Consider the following 18,605-nt stretch of genomic DNA (forward strand, 5'->3'; position numbering starts at 1 on the left):
TGTGCAAGCCAGAGACATCTGCTACAACAAATGCATTCATCTTTCAGGTCCCACAAGCGCCTTGGTCATTTTGGCTGCATCAGTCTCAGGCAGACCCCCACCTAAGTTTTGTTTAAATAGAAAGAACTCTTTGGAACAGCTTGTGACGTGGCGATGTGTGAGACCTTGCTGTTGACTTGCCCTGGTCACTTTAATCAAATGCCTCAGCCTGAATTACGAGACCTCTTTTATAGGAGCCCCCCCCCCGCCCCCCCCCACAGCAACTCTTTCATACACCAGAATTTCTGCTTAATCCTGTTCCAGCTTCCATGGCAGCTGAAGGCCTCGTCCTCACGTTCCAGTCTACCTCCAGAAGCTTGTTTTTTAAAGGGGGGGAAAAAACTAGAAAAGCAAAGAATAGGAATACTGAGTTAATAATAGCAGCACGTCTTGGGCACTTTCAGCATTCAATTTTTGTCCCAAATTTCATGGGTATGTGGAACACACACAGCTGTGTTGATAAGTCTCCCTCCTCGCAAGAGGTCAGAGCACAGCCACAGCCACCATTTAAAAATGTACAAAGCAAGCCTACCATCCATTACATTTGGACCAAGTCATGTTCTAAATTGCAGGGTGCAAGCTTTTCGCTTACACTGAACACTGCTTCGAATTGGATACTCGGGAGAACAAAGGATATTTTGACACAAAACCACTTTTTAAAATATCCCCGCTAAAGCTAGATTTTTTCCATATTTGGGGAAGGGAGAGAAAGGGGGAAATCCCAAAAAAGTAGAAATATTTCCAGTTTGCAACGAGAGAGAGACCCCTCTCCCTGAGGAGCAAGCTGCAGGTGAGGGAAACCTCCTTCCAGCTGCAGGTAATGGAATGTGCCTCCCTAACAAAACCCAGGATCCCTGCACACAGAAAACCAGCGTGTGAAGGCCAAGGTCTGGGGCCCAGGCTACCTGGGGCGTGCTTTTCTTCTCTGTGTGCCGATTACTGTTGAGAGGGCTGCACAGAAGAAACTTCGATCACAGGAGCCCAGGTGCAAGCTTACCGCCCACCCACAATCAGAAACCTTACAGCGCCCCCTGCAGGGTCGAGCAAAACCTAGATTTCCCTGCTCTCCTGAACGAGGCTGTGCAGTTAAGGGGTGGCAGCGGATGGGGAGACCCCGCTGGGTTAGTCAAGAAGTAATCAGAATAAGAGATCAGCTGCTGCTGTGCCCAAAAAAGAGAAGCCACGTGGCACACCTGGTGCTGTTTAAGCACAAACAGAACAATTGGAGGGAGGGGAGAGGAGAAATAAAAGAGCGTGTGAGAGAGGGCAGGGAGGTTTGCTAGCTCCAAATCACCACCTTTGTGAGATCTCAGGGGTGGCTGGAAACGGAACTGCCAAGTTTATTGAGTTTGGCTCACCAGAATTTCTCCCCGCCCCTCCCGGCCATTCATTTCCATTGCAAGGAAGCCGCAGCCCTGGAACTAGCCAAGTACTAAGACTGAAAGTGCTCTTGTACATGTACAGAGTGTTTGCACCTCATTTCTACATCCACAGGGGTCAAGAGGGTTTCGTTCTCATGGCCCCTTCTTACATACCCAGGGTAATGCCAATCACCACCTTTGGGTCAGGTAGCAATTTTCCCCAGGCCAGTTTGGCTAGGGATCCTGATGATGTTTTGACATCTTCTGGGCATGGAGTAAGGGTCACTGGGTGTGTGTGTGTGTGGGGGGGAGGTATTTATGAATTTCCTGCATTGTACATGGGGTTGGACTAGATGACCTTAGAGGTCACGTCCAACCCTATGATTCTATCATTCTAAGTGCTAGGCAAGCTTGAGGGCTGGAAGGAAGCCTGAAGTCCATTCACAGACGGGAGTCACAACACCCCCCACACTGTGCACGCCAGCAGTCGGCACTATCAGCCTACGACTAAGCTCGTTTATTAAATGTAGTTGTCAAAACGCTTCTGCCACCAGCCTGCCTTTCTAGCACTAGAGTCCTCAAAACGGCTCTCACTCTCCACCTGACTGCATTCACATTGGCTAATGCAGGCTAGAATTACCCCCCCCATTCCTCGCACACCTGAACTGGAAGGATGGCCCCTTTACCCCTCAAGTGTGTTAGAGCCCCATATGATAGACTGATCAGATTATCCAGGGCTTTTTTCCTGGGAAAAGAGGTGGTGGAACTCAGTGGGTTGCCCTTGGAGAAAATGGTCACATGGCTGGTGGCCCCACCCCCTGATCTCCAGACAGAGGGGAGTGTAGATTGCCCTACGCGCCACTGAGCGGCGCGTAGGGCAATCTCAACTCCCCTCTGTCTGGAGATCAGGGGGCGGGGCCACCAGCCATGTGACCATTTTCAAGAGGTTCCGGAACTCCGTCCCACCGTGTTCCAGCTGAAAAAAAGCCCTGAGATTATCCCATACTGCAGACAGGGGAGAGGTCGAGGAAGCGTGAATCTGCTAAGGTGGTGGAGGTAGTCTGTGGCAAAGATGAAGTGTGAACAAACACCCAGTCTCCCAGGCATCGCATGCAAGACTTCTGGAGCCAGAATGAAAGTTCAACTAGCCCTCCTTCCCCGCCACAGGGTGTCCTCTTCTTGGATAATGGCTGCCCCAAACCCTCTATTAGGAAGGAGGCCCGAACAAAAATCATTCACTTCCCGCCCATCCAGGCTCCGTTTCAACAGATGCTGGTGGACTTGGAGGCCCGAGCAGTCGGCAAGCGCGCAGCCTCTCCGTCTTGGAACCAGGCTGCCGCCCTAGCAATAAATAAGGATCTACCACGGTCAGGTCTCAATGACCCACAGTATTAAAGGACTCCGTATAGCTGAAGGAAAACACGCTCCCTCTAATAACTTATCAAAAATATTACTATTTATCTAACCAGCTAGGTGTTCATACAGTCATATTACAAGAAGTATGGTAGGTGTTCCAAAGACAATAGCAAAGAGTCCATAACAATACGATTTGAGCATCAAAGAATTATATCCCATAGAGAGGTCCAGATTCTCCAAAGTCCATACAGTTTGAAAACGGAGCCCAAGCTCTCTTCTTTAAATGCCTTCAAGGGAACCCGAAGCTGCGAGCGAGCAGAAAGCCGACTTCTGGATCGGTGGACCCACAGTGGAGACAATGGACGTGCAGGGAAAGAATCACAGCTATCAACCGCTCAACAGGGCGTAAGCTGGAGTCCTGTTTCGGTGTAGCTTTTTCAAGAGCGTTGATAGACAAGAGTTCCAAATGTAACAAGAAACCTCACTTCTCTAATCCCAAGTGGGAAACCCAGATACCAGGTGTCCTTTAATACTGTGGGTCATTTAGACCTGACCGTGGTGGATCCTTGTTTTGTTTATTGCTGTCTACTACACGGTGCCCTTCTGCTTTAGTTACTTTTGCTGCCCTAGCAAAGCAGCCAGCTCCACCCTTTGCTGCTTTGCACAGGTTGCGGGCTGGTTTCAAGAAAGTGCCATATAAGTACTAAGGGCCTGGGCCAGCCGCACATCCCAAAATCAGGTCTTATTCCGGTTCGGAACGATTTCCAATTTCTCACACCAGACCAACCCCCCCCCCCCACAATCCCACGTGTCCCTTGTGCAAATCAAACCCAACTCTCCATTTCCCATGCCATTTCTTCCCTCCCTGCCCTGAATTCTTTCTGCACAGTGTGCAGTTGCAAGAGAATCAAATCTACAAAACCAACCATGAAAAGCAGAGACCCGAAACTGGTAACAGGAACAAGACAAGAAAAGGGAAGTCCACTCAGCCCAACTCCGGTTTGGCTCAGACGGTACAGCTTCCTCTTCTGGACTTGTCTGGCCACCAAAAGGAGGACCTAACAACTTCTCTTCCCCCACATGTGCATATACTGGGGTGCGGACGGCACAAAGTGTCTGCTAAGCCAGGGTAACCACCTCACACCCCCTGCAATAAAGCCCACAAGAGGCCCACCGGGAGCCATCTTAGGTGGGGAAGCTGGGCTTTTCACACACACCCGCAGATACAGGAAAAGGTTAAAAGGAGCAGGCGCATCCACCATTTAGCGTGGCTCCTCTTTGCCACAGGAGCACAAACCAAGTTTGTCTTGCTGGGCTGAAGGCTACCAGCATTTGGCTGGATGTACAAAGAGGGAGGCTCATTTCCAAAAGACAGTCCAGTAGCACGTTTAAGACTAACCAACTTTATTATAGCATAAGCTTTTGAGAACCACAGTTCAGATTGGGTGAAGAGAGCTGTGGTTCTTGAACGCTTATGCTACAGTATGATGGATCTGACAAAGAGAGTTGTGGCTCTCAAAAGCTTATGCTACAATATGATGCATCTGATGAAGAGAGCTGCAGTTCTTGAAAGCTTATGCTACAGTATGATGCATCTGATGAAGAGAGCTGTGGCTCTCAAAAGCTTATGCTACAATATGATGCATCTGATGAAAAGAGCTGCAGTTCTTGAAAGTTTATGCTATAGTATGATGCATCTGATGAAGAGAGTTGCGGTTTTCAAAAGCTTATGCTACAATATGATGCATCTGACAAAGAGAGCTGTGGTTCTCAAAATCTTATGCTACAATAAAGTTGGTTAGTCTTAAAAGGTGCTACTGGACTCTACTATTTTGCAACTACAGACTAACACGGCTGACTCCTCTGGGTCCAGAAGACAGGAAGCCATACCATTATATACCATTATATATTCTGTTGTAAGCTGCCCTGAGCCTGTTTGTGGGAAGGGCGGGGTATAAGCTAAAACAAATAAAATAAAAATATATAAGTTCCAGGTAGTTCCAGAAGTTGCCTGTCCATAGCCTGCTGTCTGCCCGTTTTTCCTACTTCCCATGCCCTGGAGTTGAGGCAACTTCCAAATCTGAGCCCAGCTCCAAATGAAGGGCGGGGTGGGGGAGCGCCTTCCGCCTTCTCAAGGCCAGGAGCATCTCTTAGGCGGTGGCTTCTGCAGGGGCTGGTGCTCAGGCCCTCATGGGCAGGCCGCGCAGAGGCAGAGTTTGACAAGCACCCGCCTGTAATTTCGGTTTCATTACTGCAGCCTTTGAAATGGGGCAGAGAAGACAGAAATCCTTGGGCGCCCAGGAGGGGAAATATTCCTGTGCAGAGGCAAGCACACGCTGGTGCACCGGGCCTGTTCAGTTTACAGGGTTGCCAAGCAACAGGCTCTCCCTGCGAGAATTCACTTTGGGGCCATTAACAGTAACTATTTATACCAGAGCTGAGAGGGCTGGGGCCAGTGGACTACAGAAGAGGGAGCCTGGAGGAGGAAGAGGGTCTGGAATTCCTCTCACCCCAAACTGGGCTCTTGTCAGGCTTGGAGCGACATTCTTACACCAGCCTGAAGACCTCCTGCTCTGAACAGTGGCCATTCTCCACACACACACACACCCTGCAATGGTGCAAGGCCGAAAGCTTCTCCAGGCCCAACTCTATGGTAAGCGTGGGGGCTAGAGAACCTTCAGGAGGGGCAGAGGAACCCTCCCCTTCCTGGAAAGGCTTGGATTTGGCTACAAACTGCATTCGTGCACATTCAAACCTGCCTCGCCATCGAACACATAGGCGGGGCAGGAGGAAGTTTTAGCAGCCCTGGAGTCTGGAAGGGCCTCCCAACCACCCAAACCATTAATCCCATTGCAAGCAAGACTGGGGTTGCTCTTCCGTAGAAAGAGGAAGAGCCTCGCGTTCATCCAGGAGGAGCCGCCCAGAGAGACTGAGAGGCAGGCACACTAGAGGACGAGGGAGGAGACCGGGCCAGCTCTCACCAAATATGCACGTTTGTCTTCCCTGCCTACAAGTAAAGACAAAATTGGAAGCTTTGGATCAAAGACCAGTAGATATTTCATTCTCGTTATTATTTATCTCATTTGTACCCCGCCTTTCGCCCCAATGGGGACTCAAAGTGATTTCATTCTCCTCCCCTCCATTTTATCCTTGCAAGAAGAGAGAGCCCGAGTTGTGCTTCCTAGCTGAGAACGCAAGAGCAGCCCTGCAAAGTCAGAACAGTGTGTGGGAAAGCTGCTCAAGGCCCTGGCAAGCAAGAGGCAGCTCACCAAGCGGCAGGAATCAACAGCCCTCCACCGCGGCCCCTGCCACTGGCCTGGCGTTGAGAGAGACCCTAACGGCAGGTGCACACCTGGCATTTGGAGCCCGGCCATGTAGCCCTACGGACACTGCCGGGCCGAACTCGGGCCTATTTCACGTTCTCGCAAATTTACTGGGATTTTTTTTTGCCAGAAAGGGGAAGAAAGGGAGTGAGTGAATGAAAGGGTTTCCACACCTTTCAAAATCTCCCTGAACATCCTTTGCGGGAAATGACTTAAGGACTACACAGGTCCTCTTTCTTTCCCTAAAACTTGTAAGAACAAGAGGAAGGCGGCACAGAGCATCTTGCTAGATCCCAAACCTAACAACAGCAGGCCAAGAAACCTTGGGTGGGAGCAGGCTGCCCCCTTGTGGTGCAGAATCAGTCTTGCTACACCTCCCCCCCCCCCTCCAAATCCTGCAAAACTCAAGCTGGGATTTTTGCAGCTGGAAAACCAGACATTCTATCAGTCAAGAATATTCTTCGTCATGCCCTCCCAAACAGTGTGTGGAGCACTCAGGGGGCTCAGCACATTTTTGAACAAACTGAGTTGCTGCTCCAACTTTTTCCACAGCAGAGTATAATTTGACAGCCTACAAATTAGTGATTTTCCTTGCATTCCTTACTCAGCAGGATAAGTATATTATAAACTGGGTGCATGTTTTTAAAACCCATTCTCTAATGAAAACAGATCAAGACGGGTAGCCGTGTCAGTCTGTCTGTAGCAGGAGAAAAGAGCAAGAGTCTAGTAGCACCTATAAGACTAACAAAATTGGTGGTAGGGTAGGAGCTTTCGTGAATCACAGCTCTCTTCTTCAGACACAGCTAGAATGGCTCAATCTTCTAGCAGTATCCGAAGAAATTAGCTGTGACTCATGAAAGCTCCTACCCTACCACTAATTTTGTTAGACTTATAGATGCTACTGGACTCTTGCTATTTTCTAATGAAAATAGGAACATCATTTCATAAATGCACAAGATTAAAGTAATCCCACTCTCAAAACGGACAAAGTTTTAGAGCATGGGTCTCGAATGTACACGCAGATTAGGTTGGCATACCCTCAAAAGGGAATAAAGAACATGTGCCAGGGCCACCCCACCTCACAACAGGCTGCCTGGCAATTCAGTGTTTAGACTGGCGCCCTTGGAAGAAAGAGACAGTAAGAGGTACAACGTAATAAACTTTTATTAAACATCTGCAACGTTTACTGATTGGCAAAAGGTTGTATTCTACTACTCAAAAAAAAAAGTTAGCAAAGAATGTAATACCCAGAATACCCATCCAGAAGCCCCTGCCTGCCCTCCCCACGCCAGGCTGTACCAACATCCACCTGTCTGGAGAGCCAGTGAAATAGAGAAAGGTTTACATGGCAGAAAAGAACCATAAAAACTCTGAAACAATCATCTTCCTTTTTCATTTTTTTTTTTAAAAGGAGACCTCCCCATTCATGTGGGGCCTCTCGCCCCCCCCTTCCTGCTGCACACTCCCAGATCCAAATGCATTGCCTGCCCCTCCCCCCTGGCACTGCCAGAGCTCTCTCTGATGAGGACTTCAGGGAGCCAGTGGCTGTGGGTGATTCAAGCCACGGACGAAGGTTCTCAGCTGGAAAAGCTGAGGCCGCCATGTCTGCCCCTTTATTCCAGACCAGTTAAGGAAGCAAGGCTGCCATGAAAGTTGGAGGAGGAAGCTCTCAATGGACGTGGGGGTCTGCAGCCATCCCTCCCCCCAGGCATTGTTCCTCCTGGAATACAACAGAACCCACAGCTTTCTTGCTCCCATCTTGGTAGGTGCACATATCACGAGAGGCGCCCCTCTCCCCACAACAGGGCGCCTCAAAATACCAACATCCTAAAGTTTGGTATTTCTCACAAAGTAAACAAATTCCACTGTTTGATCTCTCTCTCTCTCTCTCTCTCTCTCACACACACACACACACACACGCTCACTCACTCACTCACTCACTGGTAAACTTCATGAACACACACATGCCACTTCCACGGGCACAGACCGACCCCGCCTGGGACACTCCCTCGCACTACACGGCTCTGTGAGCACAACTCCCCCCCCAACTCCTGAGAAGACGCTTGTCCGGCCTCAAGACTCCACAGCTCCAGTCCAAGAAGCAGCCGGTCACTCGACGGTTTGTGATGGACTTGCTGAGGCAGCCGAGGAACAGAACCACAACATGAGAGAGTTGCTCCCATGGGCCTGAGGGCAGCTGGGCAGGCGGCCCCCTTCCTTCTCCTCCTCCTCCTTTTCGTCCCCGCTGTCCCACAGGTCAGGAAATTTGCGTTGGCCAGAGGCAGTGGCCAGCAGAGGTAGGCTGGGGTGGAGGCTGAGAAAGGGGGGTCAAAGTCAGATGCGGAGGAGCGGCTGTTCTGCCCTTGACCCACAGAGTCCAGCTCAGCAGGCCGCCGTGCTCCTCTCCCCTGTGGCCAAGGAGCAGTCCAGTGCTAGACTGCCTCACCAGCATAGGCAGCGAAAGAGGAGTGCGATGGCCGCATCAGGCGCACCAGCCTCGACTGCAGACACAAAGGAGTGGAGCCGAACCTGCCCCCTCCCTCCCTCAAGGGAGACCCCCTTCTACAGAGCAGGCCAGGGGATTCCCTGCTCTGATTCCTGAGGGACGGTGGTTGACTTCTAATCCACTACAGCTCTCACCACACAAGCCACAGTTACTCTCTAAAAAGATGTGGGGCCATTCCCCCCCTTAGAGCCTCTCATGCTTCGCCAACCCCCCAGTGATACCACCAGGTGAGGAGGCCACCCCCGCACAGCAGAAGTACCTGATGCCGTTGACACAGTCTCTCAGGGCCTGGAACTGGAGGGTGGGCTGCAGGACAGGGCGAGGGGTGCTGCTTGGAGGCTGGGAGGTGTCCCAGATGGTTATCAGCCCTTCCGTGTCTCCGCTCAGCAAGAACCTCCCGCTCCTGGGACGGAAAGCACAAGAGCCCCTGCTGCGAGCCTCTCCCAGGACAAGAAGCATCCGAGATCTCCCCCTTGGGACCCCCTTTTGCATTCACATTTGACCGGCACTCATCACGAGTGACACCAGGCTTCGCAGGGCCAGTTCCGACCACAGTTGCACCCCCCCTTCCCATGGAGACCCTCCCCCAAGAACATTGCATCATCAAGGCCGTGTCCTCTTCCACGTTTCAGCCCACTCTTTGGCTCTGCCTTCAAGCTGCCCTGATGGGGCCAAAGACCGAGTCACGCGCGATCTTGTACGCAACACCAGGAAAAGAATCCGGGGGCTCACTTACGGATCCAAGTCAAAGTAGAGTCTTTGGTTGGTGGCCACCATTCGGCTCACGGAGAAGAGGATCTCGCCCGGCTGCCGGAGGTCCCAGCAGAGGATCTCTGAGTCCTGGGGGAAGGGCACGAGGCTCATCCCTGGCCCCAGAAGTCCTCGCCTGCTCCACTGAACAGAGGGGGACAGCCACGGCACGGAGAGACAAGCCAAAGCCCCCACTTGGCAAGGCCCCAAGACACTGCCTCTCCCAGGCTGCATGGCAAAGACAAAGCCCCGCCCAACACCATGTCACTCTATAAACCCTGCCTCCAGCTACTCTAAGCCACACCTACCAGCCCTCCCTTCCCAAGTCGAGTCCTCACCTTTCGGCCTCCGGTGTAGAGGCAGAAGCCCTCGGGGGAGAAAAGGGCATGAGTGACCCCTCCCCGGTGCCCATGTAGCAAGGCAAGGGGGTCTCCCTCTGCCCGGGAGTAGAGGCCGACTGTCTTCAAGTAGGAGGCGCAGGCATAGACCGGCTGAGTGGGGCTGAAGGCGATACACGAAATTATCCCGCTCTGCCCCTGCTTCTTTGCTGGGAATGGAGTGGGGGGTATGTTAGTCCACATGGGCTCCCTTCCCAGTCACACTCTTGTGCATGGCAAGACCCACTCCACTAAGGCAGCCCTACAACAAAGGAAGCCAGAGGAGGCGGGGCCTTCCCAGCAACAGCCTCAAGGCGATGCAACCTCCTCCCAGAGGAGACACAACTAGGGTTCAGCACCCCAAAAAGATTCAGTTTTCCTGCTTCAGGTTCACCAAAGTGGGGAAAAGGTTTGGAAAAACCTGAATCCCAGCTTTGGGTAGAGCAGCAGCAGCCACAGCATTTTTCTTGCTGTTTGCTCCAAATCCTCCTCCCCACTCCCATTGGGTAAAAAAGGTGGCGGGAAGCTTGAAAGCAGCACTTTCCTTGCTATTTGCAAACAGCAAGAAAAGTGTTCCAGCTGCTGCCCCTCCACCAGAAGCATTCCGAAGCGCTTTGGAAAGCTTTGCTTTGGTATTTCCGAACTGGCTCAGCAATACCGAGGCCGATTCAGAAATATCGAATCATTCCGAATTGGGCCCAATTCGGGTTAAAAATCCAAACTGGAAACCCAAAGTGCACACCCCTAGACACAACCCCTGCCCTGGCTGCATACGGCCCAACAATTTAATTATTTCTTAAAAAGTGAATGCTCCTTCCTATTGCTAGGCAGCTTTTAAGACACGCCCAATGCTAAAGTTAAGCAGGAGAGAGGATTTTTATAAACACTTTTTAGACATGGAACAATCACAATTAATCATTGCCGTGGTGGCAGCCTGCTGACTTGAGCTGGTGGCTGACTTGAGATGCAGAGGCCCCAGGAGAAAAGGGAATTCCCCAGCCTTTGCTTTCCTTCTTCTGCTCCCCCAAAGAAGGAAGAAACTGTTTTTGAAAGCCACCGCCTCCCCGCTTACAGGCCTGAATCATCAGAGTGGCCCGAAATCTCCTTCCCAGGAGGAACCTTGGAGCCTCTTCAGACATCAAAAAGCTGTACTGCCCATTTCATTCCCCGTGTAAGTGAGAATGCCAGGAAGGCTTCGGGCATGAAGCCACACCTCGCCCAGGAACTCCGACGCCTCTTTGAGGTCGACTCACCAAATGTGGGCCTGATCTCACATTCCCGGCCCGGGCGTGACGTCTCAAACACTCGCACCGTCTTGTCGAAGCCGCAGAAAAGCTGGGAGCCGTCTGGGGTGAAGCTCAATGCGTGGGCGGCAGTCAACTCGTCCTGAGGGAAGGCAGAAGGTCAGCTCCTGACATGTCTCTTGGGAGGGACGCGGGGCAGGCAGGCAGGCAGCAGATAAGGGAGCCGGAGGGTTCAGGGCCACAGAGGCAGGTACTCACAAGGTGGTTGTAAGAGCGGAAGGTGGCCCGCAGGTCTCCACAGAAAGCATCCCAGATGTGGATGGGATTATCGCGGCTGCTGCTGGCCACACTGCAGAGAGAGAGAGAGAGAGAGAGAGAGAGAGAGAGAGAGAGAGATGAAATAGGCAAGGAGGAGAAGCAGAGGGCTGCTTGAGCCCCAGAAGGGCTACCAATCGAGCAGAGGGCAACCTATGAATGAGAGGATGGCAGCCAGGGCTCCGTTTATTCCATGGATGCCTGGCCTTTTAGTATTTTAAGAAAAGCAAGTTCCTAGCCCTGGTGGTTGTGCAGATAAGCCTAGTAGGGCATGGGGGTAAAGCCAGTTGCCTCCAAAACCCTGCATGGCCAAGCCCTTCCCTAGGAGTAGAAGCCACAGACCTGGGCCGCACTGATTGGCAAGTTCTCTCATCACCAAATTCTTTACAAAACAGTAAAGAGTCCAGTAGCACCTTTAAGACTAACCAACTTTATTGTAGCTTAAACTTTTGAGAACCGCAGCTCTCTTTGTCAGATGCATTTCTTACTCTTTACTATTTCGCAACTACAGACCAGCACGGCTAACTCCTCTGGATCTATGAGCATGGAAATTCTTTACAGGTTGCTGAATTCTTTGCACAGAAATTGATTTTTAAAGCCCGCGCCAAGCATGCATGCACCTCACGAAGGCGCCAAAAGCCTAACAATCTTCATCCCCTGCCATCAGAGCCGGGCTGCCGCCTCCAATCTAGGCAGGGGCTTAGACAGCAGTCATGTGACACCCCCCCCCAATCCTTCTGCAGCTGACGGCAAGCCACCCCCTTCAGCTAATAACTCTGTGCATTTATCTGCAAGTCTAACTGAAGCAGCCCATCCCACCCCAGGGTGTGGCTCAGCTCTTTCTCTGAACCTCCTGCTGTTAGGGGTGGACTGGAGACTTCAGGGAGGGAAGCAGGGAAAGACAAGAAGTATTTACAAACAAGCCTGCGGGTCAGCCGAGTTCATGAGCGGGAACCAGCAGTAGTCATAGACAGTGTCTCCTTCGGCCATGTGCAGCACGGGGCTCTGTGGCGGGAGAGGGAGAGAGAGGGGAGATGAGTGGCAGGAGTCTGCACGCAACCGTGTACGGGGTCCCCTACTCCTGCTGGGGTGCTTATGGAGCCTGTTTGGCTCACACACACTCGTCATGTGTGTTGCCCAGAGAAGAACTCGGGTCTCATGAAGTCATGTGCAGCTATCCCAGAACTGTCCTCTAGGTTTGTCTTTAATTTTAAAAAATGGTATCCTGTATATTCAAACACGCCTGATTAGCTGACATTATGCACTAAGCACTACTGCACTTCCATATGTAATAAACCGAGAGCAAAGACTCACCTGTAAACTCCATCTCCACACAATCCTCTGCAAATTTAACCACTCAAAAACACATCTCGGTGGACTGTGTCCATTCAGTGCCTATTCATTGCCTTCAGAAAGCTAGCTGATAACTTTGGGGGTGGGGGAGCAGCTGCAGAAGGCCCACTCTTTCCAAGGTCAACTACTCTGCCTGAGAAGAAGGGATGGTCAGGAAAGACAGTTTAACTGATGTATGTGTGCATACAGGTCTACGCCAGAAGAGGTGTGTGGGTCCCAGGTCACGAATGACTAAAGATACTCAGCACATCAAAAAACCGAACCTAGGAACAAACTGGGGGAATCAGCACAGCTGCTCTCACACAGATCCTAGCAACACCATCAGTAGACCCAAGAACATCAGCCACATCACCTCAGGTTCACGCTTCTGCTCATCCTCCAAGGTCGTTTATGCCATCATGCGTCAGCGATGCCCTTCCACACACTACATTGGACAAACTGGCCAATCACTTCGACTAAGAATTAATAGACGTAAGTCTGACATCAGAAGCCACAACGTTAAAAAAACCAGTGGGGGGACATTTTAACCTCCCAGGACATTCAGTTGGTGACCTAAAACTAACAGTTATCCTGCAGAGGAATTTCAAGGGGAGATTAGAAAGAGAGACTGCTGAATTGCAACTGATAACGAAGCTTAAGACAACGCATCCACCCGGAATGAATCGAGACCTAGGCTTCCAGTCTCATTACCAGTGCTGATTTCTCCACCTCTACTACCCTTCTGCATACCCCACCCTATCCAATCACACCTGCTATTGCCATTCACTGGCTATTGTCATTTGGTATCTGAAATCACTCCACTCTCCAAGATATAAGAACAGATGGACTCACATTCTAGCTGTATCTGCAGAAGGGAGCTGTGGCTCACGAAAGCTCATACCCTACCACACATTTTGTTAGTCTTATAGGTGCTACTGGACTCTTGCTCTTTTCTACTGCCTCAAGCTCATTGTTCTATGCTCAAATCCACCCACTCCAATAACCAACTTGCATTTTGCACCAGCTGAAGTTTCTGAGCAGTATTCAAGGGCAGTCCCATGCAGAGCATGTTCCAGCAGTCCAGCCTCAAGGATGGATCCGCTCTAGAACAGTAGCCCCTCCGACTAGCATCACCATCCTGTCTGGATTCAGTTTCGGCCTGCTCTCCCCCCTCTGCTTGACCACCACACCCAGGCACTAGTTTAGGATGGAGACAGTAGTTTCTGAAGGCTTATTTGAGAAAAAAACCTCAGGGCATCAACAGTATATGGAAGACACCTGATTCCAAAGCTCTATCTTATTTAAATCAGCAACCTCATACAAATACCCGGCCACAATGGCGACAGCAAACACTAGGCAATGGACGCTGCCTCTCCAGAGGAAGCCCTCGGACAAAAGAGAGCGAAGTCAACCAAGTGACACTGCTGTAATGCTCCTCCTCCCATCTTTCTCCAATGGACACGATAAAACAGAGCAGCCACTGATAGATCTGACAGCACCAGTGCCTCATCCAACTGAAGTGGGCGACTAAGCACCGGGGTGATTAAAGCCAGAGTCATCCTGCAGCCAGGCCTGAAACTTGACTGGAACGGGCCAGGAGCTGTTCTGCCACCATCTGCTTACGTGCCTTGCCCCAACACAGTTGCCTGAAGCTGGACTACACATCCTTGGCCAAGTCTCGCTGCCGTGAAGGTACTGACAGCCCCTGAGCCATGCTCAGCAATTTCGTCCGAGGAGATTCTACCAACGCATTCTAATCATTAAATACAGTTCCATCACAAGGGTGACAGAGCTATGCTGGGCAAACTGGCCAACATGGCTTTGCTAACAAGTAAACCGTTCAGGAAGAGCTCGTGGCCCTGCTCCTTCCTCCCACAGCCAACTGATACATCATTTTTCTTATTAAGCAAATGCACGGAATTGAGCCCCTCCTCTCCCAACATGATGTGTCCTTCCGTCACCACCACCAACTCCTTTACTGGTCTCCTGGCCAGTATAGAAAGAGATACCATGAGTTCCCTCACGCCAGTGTACAAAGAGTTTGTGAAACTGCAGATACCCTTTCCACCCGCTTGCCCAGCCACACTGGGCTCTGTCCATCACCTACCATTTCCCCAATCGGCCCCCACTCATTAGCATACAGCTCAGGAGGAAGGTTGTAAATTCGCAGGCTGTTGTCAGCGCTGTTGGTGAGCAGGCAAGTCCCATCCGGAGCCCTGCAGAGAAGGGGTATGGCGTGAGCACCACAAAGTGATGTAATGCACTGGCTGGGGCATTACAATAGCATCAGCCACCCACATCTCTGCACTGAAGCAGAGCATGCTAGGGGCCAAAATGCTGATTTCACAAAATTGGAGGAAATGGGCCAAGCCATACGGCAACAGGAAAAGGAGACCCCACAAGGACTGCCAGCCAGCCTGATCCAGGGAAATGCTGACCACCACCCCTTCACCCTCCAGATTCCCAGAATTCCTCTCTATCCTTGCTCTCCTTTCTGAAGCTTTTCTCCCCCAATGTCCTCCTCAGATGAGTCCGTCTCCGCTTCTTCTCTTTGTCTAAAATAGCCTTCCTTCACATCTCTTCTTCCCTCCCTGCTCCTCATGTGGCCTTGACGTGCCTTGCACGTGCCCTCCTCCTGAGACCCTCGGTCTCACTCTGACCTCCGCTCTATCCCCCTGACCTAGTGCAGATTTGGAAAGCCCTTGGCTGGCACCCGAGTCACTCCGTCAGCCTGTCTAGCTTAACAGCCATCAAGGTGACACTCGGAGGGCTGGGATGCCTCGCGGCTCAAAGGAGAGCCCAAAGGGTGCAGTGGCAGCATCAAGACTCCCAAACTCCACCCTCAGCTCAAACCAATTGCCCCATTATGAGTTTTCAGCCTCACATTTCCTAGTGGCCAAAGCACAAGGCAAGAGTAAGCAAAGCTCCACTCCGAGGATACGTCCTCGGAGAAGGCCAGAAAGATCACTCCACCATTCTCACCACTTGCAGCCTTTCAAGAAGTTCTCTGGGGTGCGACTGTACTCTGCCCAGGAGCCCGTCAGAAGCTGGGGGGGCTGCGAGAAATCATATGTGGGGTAACTAGCAGGAGAGAAAAATTAAGAGCTGTTGGTCTAAAGAGTTCATGCCAAGTGCCCTTATGAGGGCAACCCATGCCCTCCTACCCCATCTTAGAAGGACTGCTCCCACATGCCGCGCACAGGACAGCCTCCAGGGAACGGGCACCGAGAGTGATCTCCATTCAGTGCCTGGCTGCTCCGCCCAGACGCAACAGGAGGGCAGTGGGCAGACTGCTGCCCCAGAAACACATCCACACTCACTAATATTCACCGCCTCCGAGTGCTGCTTCCCCTCCTTCGTCCCTCACTTCTTCCTCCGGATGTGGCGTTGCACCCTCCAACCGGGGCTCTTCTCCAAGGGCTTCTGGTCCAGAGATGCTCTCTCCAGCCTCCTCTTGTCCCCCATTTAACGTCAACTCCTTAGCAGTAGGCTCAGAAGCCCCTCCCACTTCCCTGTCGCTGCTAGCTGGCTGGTCCTGCTCCGGAGCGTCCTGATTTTCATGAGGCAGCTCCGCCTCCATCATGCAACCCCTCAGGGTCTCCTCTAGCCCAACTCCTAAGAGGTGCTACTCGGACAATGTTTATGCACGTTTCTGTCCTGGCTCCAACCAGATCTCTGGCTCGAGTGTGAATGAAGAGCAGCATCAGGTGCTTTATACATCCCAGCACAAGAATGGGCAGGGGGGCTGCCACCACAAGTGAGCAAAATATCTGCAGGTAAACAAAAAATTAACCAAGCAAGACACCAAGACGATCCCACTGGTTTTCCAAGCAGGGCAGTGAATATGCCATCTTCCCATGGGCGGGAATCAGAAGGCTGACAAAGCAACAGCCAAGTTCCCAGCTCCTAGAGCAAAGGAGGGTTGAGAGAGGGTAAACAGCCTGGGCCCAAGAGCTACCGACCCAAGGCGAAGAGCACCCTAGGTCCAGCAGGGAGCATTCATCCTTTCCCTCCCAGTGCTTTCTGGAAACTGCGATATTAATAGTTCTACAGAAACAAAAACGGGAAATCATAGGTTGGGGATTGGGAAAGAGTTTAGAATAAACATTCCAGCACCAGACCCAGTGCAGACACAGGAGTGGGAGAAAGCACAGTCACTTCCAGGGATGGGTCAGGGCTCATTGGCAGAACATCTGCTCAGCATGCAGATGGTGCCAGGTTCAATCCCTGACATGTTCATTTAAAAGGGACAGGTAGCAGGTGAGTGAAAGGCATGGAGAGCCGCTGCCTACTGAACTTGATGGGCCAAGGGTCTGATTCACTACAAGGCAGCTGTGTGTGTGTTTATGAGTGTTCCAGGGGCCAGCTGTGGCAGAGAAAGGCTAAGGGCAGTTCTCTGGAACAAAGGAGGGGACAGCCAAAAGGTGTGGGGCAAGACGAGGGTCTGCCAAAGCCTTATCTGGGAAAAGTTCCAAAAAAACAGTATCCTCATGCACACACTGGAACAACCAACAGACTGAAGGGGGAAGTGGCTACAGCATCCATACGCAAAGACAGTCTGTGGGTCAGGACTTGAGTCTGGCGGCACCTGAGAGATAGACAAGATTTCCAGGGTGTGACGCTGAAGAAGACAGCTCTGACTCGCGAAAGCTCACCCCCCTGGGAATCTTGCTGGTCTCTCGGGTGCCTCCAGACTCAAATCCTGTAATTCTTACTCCAGACCAATGTGGCTACCCACCTAAACGACCCGCTTTGTCCCCAGGAGGGGTCAACACCCAGGTTCTCCGGGCAACAGGTCCTGGGAGCCCAAAGGCCCCAGCGGGGCGAGAAGGAAGAAGAGGCCGCGCTCTGCACGCAGACCCTCCCCGGCTCACTCCCACCGCAAGAAACGGGAAGGAGCCTCCCTAAGCCTAACCCTGGGCCAGGAGATCCCAGCCAGGGAACGGGAGGCGCCGCAGAGCCCCTTCGGGGACCCCCTTCGGCGCTGGGCCGTCACCTTCCCGCGGCAGCTTCCCGCTCGCTCGACCGCCCGCTCAAAGCGCGGCGGCAGCCACTCGTGGGCACCCCCTGGAGGCGGCCATGACACCCACAGGCTCCGCCCCTTCCGCCCGGCCACCTCTCGCGAGAACGGGGACGAAGCCAGGGCGCTCACGAAGGCGTTCGCCCACAAGGTGGCGCTGTCTGCTCGGCGGGTTGGGGTTGCCAGCCTCCAGGTGGCGGAGGGAGATCTCCCGGAAATACTGCTTACTTCCAGTCGACAGAGACCAGTTCCCCTGGAGAAAATAGCTAAGTTTGGAGGGTGGAAACATTTGTCTGCTCCCATTCCCGACTGTATCTGTTTCACTGAATGTCCTCCTAACTGTCGTTCATTATTTATTTATTTATGTCATTTATAGCCCACATTTCTCGCTGAGACTCAAGGCGCATTACATTTCCATTTCCCTAGGGGAAAGAAATACAAGTTGACAAAGACATAGCATTAGCAAGAATCCAATACATTATTGTATTTATTCATTTATTTATTTATTTCTAACCCGCCCTCGCTGCAAGCGGTCTCAGGGAGAGGTACAACATTGATTAAAAAACAACTTAAAATCAATCATAAAAACAGATAAAATACTGTACTGCTTTCGGGGCAACCAGCGTGAGTGGACTCTCCATACCCCTTGTAGAGGGAGACTGGGGGAAGGCTTGGCAATGATGGCCTAAAATTAGCCTCCACCATATGCCTGGCGGAACTGTTCAGTGAATGGTTGTTGTGGGTTTTCCGGGCTGTATTGCCGTGGTCTTGGCATTGTAGTTCCTGACGTTTCGCCAGCAGCTGTGGCTGGCATCTTCAGAGGTGTAGCACCGAAAGACAGGGATCTCTCAGTGTCACAGTGAATGTCCTAGCTGTCAACTATATTCACTGGCGCTGTTGTAATCTGCCTTGGATCTCAGTGAGAAAGGTGGGAAATAAATGAATAAATAAATAATATACCTGGCAGAGGTCCCTCCCCAGA

The 18,605-nt window shown here is 51.7% G+C and overlaps 1 protein-coding gene across 2 annotated transcripts; it reads right to left on the reverse strand.

The window, feature by feature from the left end:
- Positions 1 to 7,225: 7,225 nt before the first annotated feature.
- On the reverse strand, positions 7,226 to 17,675 carry WRAP53 (WD repeat containing antisense to TP53). 2 transcript variants are annotated; one of them, XM_054995149.1, is made up of 11 exons: positions 17,342 to 17,675; positions 15,924 to 16,373; positions 15,586 to 15,684; positions 14,711 to 14,819; positions 12,188 to 12,276; positions 11,215 to 11,305; positions 10,966 to 11,098; positions 9,674 to 9,882; positions 9,322 to 9,425; positions 8,845 to 8,988; positions 7,226 to 8,393 (listed from the first exon to the last, which is right to left on the reverse strand). In XM_054995149.1, exons 2-11 carry the CDS (start codon positions 16,184 to 16,186, stop codon positions 8,189 to 8,191), a joined length of 1,446 nt encoding a protein of 481 aa, XP_054851124.1. In that variant the 5' UTR covers positions 16,187 to 16,373; positions 17,342 to 17,675; the 3' UTR covers positions 7,226 to 8,188. The 2 variants fall into 2 exon arrangements, with proteins under 2 accessions (XP_054851124.1, XP_054851123.1); XM_054995148.1 differs by having other exon boundaries at positions 9,322 to 9,563.
- Between the last annotated feature and the right edge of the window lie 930 nt (positions 17,676 to 18,605).

Source organism: Eublepharis macularius, chromosome 12 (assembly GCF_028583425.1).
Source record: "Eublepharis macularius isolate TG4126 chromosome 12, MPM_Emac_v1.0, whole genome shotgun sequence".
NCBI lineage: Eukaryota > Metazoa > Chordata > Lepidosauria > Squamata > Eublepharidae > Eublepharis > Eublepharis macularius.

What these genes read in the sequence shown, in the direction of transcription:
- WRAP53 (XM_054995148.1), bottom strand. Translation starts at nt 16,186, where the DNA reads ATGATGGAGGCGGAGCTGCCTCATGAAAATCAGGACGCTCCGGAGCAG. An exon ending in GCTGACCCGCAGGCTTGTTT is followed by an intron (nt 11,306 to 12,187) that starts GTAAATACTTCT and finishes CTCTCTCTGCAG; the next exon opens with TGTGGCCAGCAGCAGCCGCG. An exon ending in GACTGTGTCAACGGCATCAG is followed by an intron (nt 8,394 to 8,844) that starts GTACTTCTGCTG and finishes CCCCTTTCTCAG; the next exon opens with CCTCCACCCCAGCCTACCTC.